We start from the raw sequence: 8174 nt of genomic DNA on the forward strand, positions 1-8174 counted from the left end.
ACGATTCAACCTGCGGGTTCAGGTCATCTTCTCTGACCCCCTGTGCAGGACGTCCTCGCTGCCTCCATCTCCTCAGGTGGGCCGTGAAAGGGTCAGGGGCCTGAGAGTCGGGGTCACCCACGGAGGACCCAGTCCTTTCTTGGGTGTGGGTATCTTTTGAGGACCTCCTGATTTTCAGCCACATATTTTCATCAAACAAGTCAAAAAACGCTGGACATTGTCCCGTCGGACGGCGACCCAAACATTGAAGAATTATTACAAACTCCTCGATCAACTTTTACCTTTAAATTACAGACATGCTGGTGCCAATCAGCTCCAACGCCCCTGATTGGTGGTTTCTCTCTTCTTTTTGTTTCACCTGTTATTTTTGGTAGGAATGTCCATCAGCAGCACGTGACCAACCTTTAACGCTGAAATTTGTTTTCAACAAGTACATTTTGCACTGATGACCCTGTACATCATGATCTTGATTGCAAACTCGGTACCAAAAAAAAAAAAAACTAATTTTGACAAATGTTTGACAAAAAAAAAAAAAAAAAAGGAAAGAAAAGAAAAGATGAACATTTTTAAAAACGCATTGATTGAAGCAAATTGTATTCATGTAAAATTACTGGCTAATTTGCACTTTTCTCACAAAGAAGTTTATATAAATGTTTTTCAATAATATAATATATATATATATATATTTTTTTTTTTTATAGAATTAAGAGTCTATAATATTTCCAACTCTAATCTGATAGCATCGAGTATTTCTGAGATTAATATTAGTGCTGATTGAATTAAAAGAAACCAATGAGGAAAACTGATCTGGGAAGGAATTTTTTTTATCTATCTATCTATCTATCTATCTATCTATCTATCTATCTATCTATCTATCTGTCTGTCTGTCTGTCTGTCTGTCTGTCTATCTGTCTGTCTGTCTGTCTGTCTGTCTATCTGTCTGTCTGTCTGTCTGTCTGTCTACCAGCAGGTGGCGCTAACGCACCTGTACACGAATTGTAACGGACGTGGACAGACTCCACGAACAAGAAACCTCGTGACGTCACTCGGTTGAGCAACCGGCGCGCTGCACGGAAGGAGAAACGTGTGTTCACTATCACTTCCTCAGAAAGCGGGATTTGTGGTAAGTTTCATAACGAACAGTTGTCTGTCTTTTAATGAGAACTTTTGAACTGAACAAATGGGAAATAGACTCGAGAGTTCACCTCTGAACGTCGGACTAACAGCCAGTTGTAGTTGGTGATGTCAGCGTTGTTCATGTCGCTCGTTACTAGTAGTTAGCGCTGATGGAGCTAAACAGCTAACAGGACTGCTGTCGGTTTTGTTCTCTTCTGGTGTTTCAAGTGGAGCTCATCAACCGTCACTGGACATTTTTAGTCGGTTTCCGTTATACTGTTGAACTTCTGCCTGTTTGTATCCTGAATAGCTCTTGTATATGTATATATATATATGTATTGTCTGACATCTGGATGTCTCCACACAGTCAATATGGCCTCAGACGACATCGCACAGCTGGCTGAAGCTCTCTCCAAGACTCATGTTGGGGACGGGGAGCTGAGCTATAAAGGCCTGGGACTGAAGCTGGACAACGCAGAATCAGGTGAGATCCCGGGCAGCCGAGAGGACATCGCTTTCCTTTCTTTTGCACCAGTGTTATTGTTGACATCAGGAGGACCTCTCCCCGTCCTCTCCTCACACTCGATCATCTTCCCCTCTGTGCTTTCAGCGGAGGAGCTGGTCCGCGAGATCGAACAGCACCGGGGTCTGAGAGCTCTGCGCCTCGAAGGAAACACCGTGGGAGTGGAGGCGGCCCAAACCATCGCCAAGGCTCTGGAGAGCAAAGACCTGCTGCAGGTACTCCGATCATAGTTTCCTTTCCAAGTAAAGCTCAAATGATCCGTGGGAAGGATTCATAATGTTGTTATTCCAGTGACATTAGAGACTTGTTTGACTTTTTTCATATTGAAGTAAAAATCAAATGCATCACAAGCAAATGTTACCAAAACAGGAAGAGAAAAGCAACACCACTTCTCTCTGTTTTCATCCGGTTAACAACTCTTTGTCTCTCAGAGATGCTATTGGAGCGACATGTTCACCGGGAGGCTGCGCTCTGAAATCCCAACAGCTCTGGTGAGAAACGCAGCCACTGGCTCGCAGTTTTGTTTCATGGAGCTGTTTTGTAATGGATCGTCTTTGATGTCCTCTCTATTTCCTTGTATTTCAGTGTTTTGATGTGTTCACACACGCCCGGTCTCGCGGATATATATATATATATATATATATATATATATTTTTTTTTTTTTTTTTTTTTTAATGCACATGTTCTCTTTTTATGCTCTCATCAGAGGTCCCTGGGCAGTGCGTTAATGAGAGCCGGGGCCAGGCTGACTGAGCTGGACCTGAGCGATAACGCCTTCGGACCCGACGGCGTGAAGGGGATCGAGCAGCTGCTGAAGAGCCCCTCCTGTCACACCCTCAGGGAGCTGCGGCTCAACAATTGTGGCATGGGGATCGGGGGAGGAAAGGTGAGCCGGCGGAAAAGCAGAACTGGCTCAAAACAGTGTTGTTAGTATGGAATTGTATTTCGGTGCAAACGGTGACGGTGCTCCTCCGGTCGATGTAGATCCTGGCTGAAGCTCTGATGGATTGCCACAGACAGTCGTCGGCTCTCGGAGCTCCGTTCAGACTGAGAGTGTTCGTTGCAGGGAGGAACCGCCTGGAAAATGAGGGAGCTCGTGCCCTGGCTAAGGCCTTTCAGGTAGAAAACACTCATCATCAAAGGGACTGGCTTTTCTTAATAAGATGTGTCTTGCACCTTATCAAGAATCCCAACCGCCTGGTCGGACAAAACATTTGAAGATGCAGCCTCGGGCGACTGTAAGCTTTCTCTCTGCTTTTCTACGGAAGCTGATTGGCAGCCTGGAGGAGGTCCACATGCCCCAGAATGGAATAAACTACGCAGGTGTGATGGCGTTAGCTTCAGGCATGCGACACAATCCAGAGCTGCGGGTCCTCAACCTCAACGACAACACCTTCACCAAGAAGGGAACGCTGGCCATGGCGCAGGTGAGGCCTGTTTATCGTCAGAAATTTCCTGCGAGCAGAGAGGAGCCGTTTCCGGTGCGTTAAACACGTCCTTTCTTTTCGTCCCGTTGGCCGTCCAGGCTCTGCGACACCTTCGGAACGTCCAGGTGATCAACTTCGGCGACTGTCTGGTCCGCTCCGAGGGAGCCATCGCCCTCGCTGCAGTCCTGAGAGAAGGACTGCCGATCCTCCAGGTCAGTTCACTGTCAACTGTCTCTCCGTGTCTACTCCCTCGTCAGCGTATTTTACACTGCCGTGTTATGTTGCCGTCGTCTTCAGGAGATCAACCTGTCATTTGGTGAGATCACGGAGGCAGCGGCGCTGGTAGTGGCTCAGGCCATCGTGGACAAACCTCACATGGAGAAAGTGGATCTGAACGGTACGCTCACTGTGGAACTGGATCTGCTGTGTTTGCAGAAAGAGGCAGCGGAGTTGGAAATACTGCGGAAGTTGTGGAATTAGGAAGCTGCTAAAATGTTCTTGGAAAAGTGTAGCCTAAGTGTTTTTTTCAAACCTGAAAGTGAAATAACGTTATTATATGAAATAAGACATGGTTATTAGAGGTTAAAATGTCTGTCGAATGTGACTTTAACAGGTAACTGTCTGGGAGAGGAGGGCTGTGAGGCTTTGAGAGAGACGATGGAGCACATGGACAAAGGAGACATGCTGGCATCACTCAGGTCGTTTTTGTGTTCGAGACGACTGATACTGGATATTTGAGGCCGATAGCAACATTAGGGAGTAAAAAATGTACAATAATTATTATAGATAACTAAAAAAAACACAGATAATTCTAACTTACCTCATGCACCTTTTTCTGCCTTATGTTTTGCAAAAAAAATGTTTTTATATCAGCCAACATATATGCTGCTACTAATATATCATTGACAGGCCAATATCAGCTGATAAAATCGGTATCAGTTGGGCTTAAGTTTAATCAATTGAATATTTCCTGAAGCTACTTTTAATTTTTAATGAACTGCACACGCATATGGACGCGTAAATCTAAAATTGTATTTGTTTGACTTCACTACAGCGATGATGAAGGCGAACCTGATGACGAGGATGAGGAAGATGATGATGATGACGAAGATGACGCCAGTGATGACTGTCAAGACGAGAACGAGGAGTACGGTGGCATTGTGAAGGAAAACGGACTAAATAGAATCGACGACGGTCCTGCAAAACCCGAGAGCTCAGTAAGCCCAAACTAAACTAATGTCACTGTCCCGTTTCACATCGATGTGCTTCTGTTTGTTCATTTCTACTCAAACGTCGAGTGCCGTGCCATCAGCACGTTGCACAAACCAGGAAAAGAAAAGGCTCTCTCGGTGGCTTTGACTGCGTCTTTGTGTCCGTCCACAGGCAGAGATCATGTCTTTCCTCAGCTGCCCGTCTGCAGAGAAGCTTCTTCAGCTGGGGGAGATGAGGACGAGCCTGCAGCAACAGGTGAGAAGAAAGTGCCTCCATCATGTTGTTGATGTACGAGGTGCCATCAGAGAGTTCAGAGTTTGCAGCTATAACGACAACAAAAAACGCTCCTGATTTGATATCAGGCCGCCAAGTCCTTCAAAGTCGTCCCTTTGTGTGCAGCTCTCCTGAAACACTTTGAACGCACCCTGGAAGCTCCGTTCTGTTAAAAAACCAATCAAGCGATATCTTTGATTTGAGCTGGATCTTCTTCACGGTGTCAAAACAGCGACTCATTGGCTTGAACTTCATTTTGAGAAAGAAGTCCAGCACGCAGGAGAGGCGGGGAGCAACGATTGTGTTGATGAGGGCGAAATACTCGCTCGGTTTCAACATGCTGAGCAGGAGCCTCGTCACGAAGGAGAACCAAAGTGCCATCACAACATGCCGTCTTCTCAGTGTGCTCGTTCAGGTGTAGAATTCGTGCACCAACTGGATGTAAGAAGCTGCTGCTGATCTACTTCTCTGTTCTCTTCAGGTCGACGCAGCCGAGCCACACAAGGCTGCTGATGTCTTTTTGAAAATTGGCTCCTTGTACGCCGAAGATCTGGAAGTCAATACTGCCGTTCTAGAAACTATTGGTGAGTAAAATGACACTCGTACTCACCTTTTTTGACTTGGAGCATCTGCAGACTTCAGTCCATCTCCAAATGTAGTTCACAGAGGTGGCTGCATATTCGGGAGGATACCTTCGTACTACTGCAAACAAACATCAGTGTTTTGCTGTTGTATTTTCTTCTAATAATTGAAAAGCGCGGCTGCTGGATCTCTTTCTTTCTGCACACAGTGATGTGATCGGTGTCAGAGCTACCGGCTGCCTCATTTAAATGACCTGTATCACCGTGTCCCACAGATGCAGTATTGAAGAAGCTGCTCTCTGGTCCTGCCCTCCAGTCGTACTGCTTCCTCTCCACACTGCTCATCATGATGGGACTCCTCAAGGTACAGAACTGCTGCAGTACCCATAACCCCCCCCTCTCATCTACGGCCGCGTTTACACCGTTTTGAAAGGAAAAAAAGAGCTCCATCCACACGAGTGTTGTAGCAGCTAATCTCCCATCCACTCTAACACTCCTGTTATGTATAGAACCGTTCACTTCCACTCGGTATACCACACAAAACTGGTCATGCAGCGTACATGATGACCCGTCAGACTCGGTGACCTGCGGTGTTGGTTAGGTTGAGACATGAGGAGTGAGGTGGTTCGGGTAAGAATAATCTGATGGGTCACCAAACGCAGGGCAACACAGGCGCTGCATGTTTGGCCGCTGGTCACAGGAATCGTTGCAAATTACTTGAATTATAGCCTCCCGCACATGTCGGCAGTAGTAGCAACATGAAATGCCGATTTTCTGAAACCTGAATCATCTTCAGACAAATATACAGCTGAAGTGATCGAGGCTCTGTTTTCTGTTTAGCCTGACGCACAAAATCTTTGTTTGAGACAAAACTACCCTCTCAAAATAAATAAAAACATTTTCCCAACGTCTGAGATCACTATTTGTTCGTGTACTAAGGGAAGTATGTCAGTTGAAACGGAGCATGTAACTTTATATCAATTCAGTCTGTGTCAGTTTATTTATTTTTCTGTTGTGTTTTTCAGGGAGAGGGGAAAATGAAAAAGGCGTTGCTGGTCCCAGGTCAGCTGCTGTGTTTGGAACATGCTGTGCAGCAGGAATACTTCCCCCAGCACCACGCATCACTGCTTCACACCTTCCTGTCCAAGTAGGACCATTTTTCATCTTCACAAATCTCTGACTCCCATTAAGTTTCTTTCATCTAAATTCGGAGACAAAATGTTTATAAATTGTAGCTTCTCACGATAGTTTCAATTTGAGGCATTTAGGGGACATTTGTTAATTGTGGCATCAGAAAATAAGCTGGGTTACACTCTCCCCCTCTAAACCGCATGAACACTAAAGATTTGTACAGTAATGTGTAATTGTCTTTTTCATAAAATGGATTTTATCAAGGAGGTCTCAAAAAAAAAAAAAAAAACTTTCAGAAACTGCTATCAAAGTCGTGGTATCGGTACCAACCCAAGTTATGATCAAGAAGGGAGACTGGACAGCCGAAATAAAAGCGTAAATCTGGTGTTGAACATGTTACGAGAACAAGATTTTATTCTTACACTTTGTATTTGTGTGTGAATCTGCAGGAACAGTGAAGCCCTGAAGTCCTGCAGCAGCGCCAGCGAGAGGCTGAGCTCTGCTCTGGAGAAGATGTGCCACGACCAACACTGATCGCAGCGATCAGCCGATGCCAACGCAGACACGCACACACACACTGGACTGACACTGCTGCCTCCCACTTGAACAAAAGGACAACCACTGATGTCCGCTCCTCATTTGTGCATTTTATGAAGGCAGGACAAAAGACTGTCCACAATGTCTTAAGTTTTATTTTTCTACTTTTGCTTGTGACTTATATTTTTTTATAGAAAATAGATAGAAAATAATAATAATAAAAAAAAAATATATAGAAGTAAATATCAGTTCGCCATGTGTGGGAGAAGAAAAAGTGGAGCTAACATTGGACAACATCATTCTGGCACCTTTTGAAATATCTGCATTCAGTTTGGAAATTTGCTGTTAAGCAATGACAAAACAATACATGTATTTCAGACAAGAGTCCCTGCACATCTACGGACATGTTGGGATAAACATGAAATTTCTTTACAGGTTAATTAATCTGGTAGTTTGGCAAAGTGTGACAGAACACGCAGCTCCAGACCTGCTGTAACTGGAGACCTGCATCTCACACGCACTGATATTTGTTGCTCTCTAAATGTGGTCAAGGAATGCTGAGACAGAAACGGTGATTACAATAAATCTATAAATCTAAATAAATTAGTCCAAAATACAGAGAAGACTTGATTGTCTTGCAGGCTGTCCAGTTACAATCACCATGTTGCCACTGCTTAGAAAGTCCAGACAAATCAGAGGAGTAACACACACACACACACACCTGCACTGTGATCAGCTGTAGCACTGCAGGGCTCAGGGGACCAAAATACCATTTATCTGCTGTTTTATTGGGGGCAAAAAAATGTTCTTATTTGACTTTGTGTTGCACAAGTTCATTTTGTGTGTATTACCTCATGTAGCTGTTTGTGTGTTGGTGATGGGAAACGGAATATGCTGTAATAGCCTTTCGATAATCTGAATAACAAATAGACTATGAACAAGTGCATTTATTCAGTCAAGATGTTTGTTTACCTGATCTGTTGTTATTTTGTACTAAATATTGTGTCTTAAATGTAACTCATCTGACAAGATTGACTCAATCTATGTATGTGTATATACTGTGTGTGTTCAGCAGCGGTACCAAGTTAGTTACTAGTCATCCTCAGATAAACAACTTTGGTGAAGAAAACAGGTGACCATAATCAGATAATGCTGTAAACACTTGTCTGAGTGAGCTGCAAGTAGAAAAAGGCGAGAATAACTTTATATTTTCGGGGTGAACTATTCCTTTAACAGGCTGAGAGCAGCAGTGTGCACAGTCCAGTGGTGGGAGGTGGAGGTGTGCGCGTCAGGAGGGAGTCGTCGTGGATGAAGGGGATAAACGGAGTTTGTTTTGGATGGGGGACAGTCGGGGGGGGGGGGGGGGGGGGGGGG

At 44.7% G+C, this 8174-nt stretch overlaps 1 protein-coding gene across 1 annotated transcript; it reads left to right on the plus strand.

Moving 5' to 3' along the window:
* The first annotated feature begins 974 nt into the window (after positions 1-974).
* Positions 975-7817, plus strand: rangap1b (Ran GTPase activating protein 1b). Its single transcript, XM_069156066.1, has 16 exons — positions 975-1123; positions 1484-1600; positions 1727-1854; positions 2071-2130; positions 2346-2525; positions 2624-2758; positions 2908-3066; positions 3165-3278; positions 3364-3463; positions 3680-3764; positions 4121-4283; positions 4450-4533; positions 5033-5135; positions 5408-5496; positions 6158-6279; positions 6713-7817. The coding sequence occupies exons 2-16, from the start codon at positions 1489-1491 to the stop codon at positions 6795-6797; spliced, it is 1719 nt and encodes a 572-aa protein (XP_069012167.1). The 5' UTR covers positions 975-1123; positions 1484-1488; the 3' UTR covers positions 6798-7817.
* The last annotated feature ends 357 nt before the right edge of the window (positions 7818-8174 follow it).

The sequence above is a fragment of the Embiotoca jacksoni genome, unplaced genomic scaffold (assembly GCF_022577435.1).
Source record: "Embiotoca jacksoni isolate LCO1_2020_lvr unplaced genomic scaffold, fEmbJac1.0.p SCAF_20, whole genome shotgun sequence".
NCBI classification, from domain to species: domain Eukaryota; kingdom Metazoa; phylum Chordata; class Actinopteri; family Embiotocidae; genus Embiotoca; species Embiotoca jacksoni.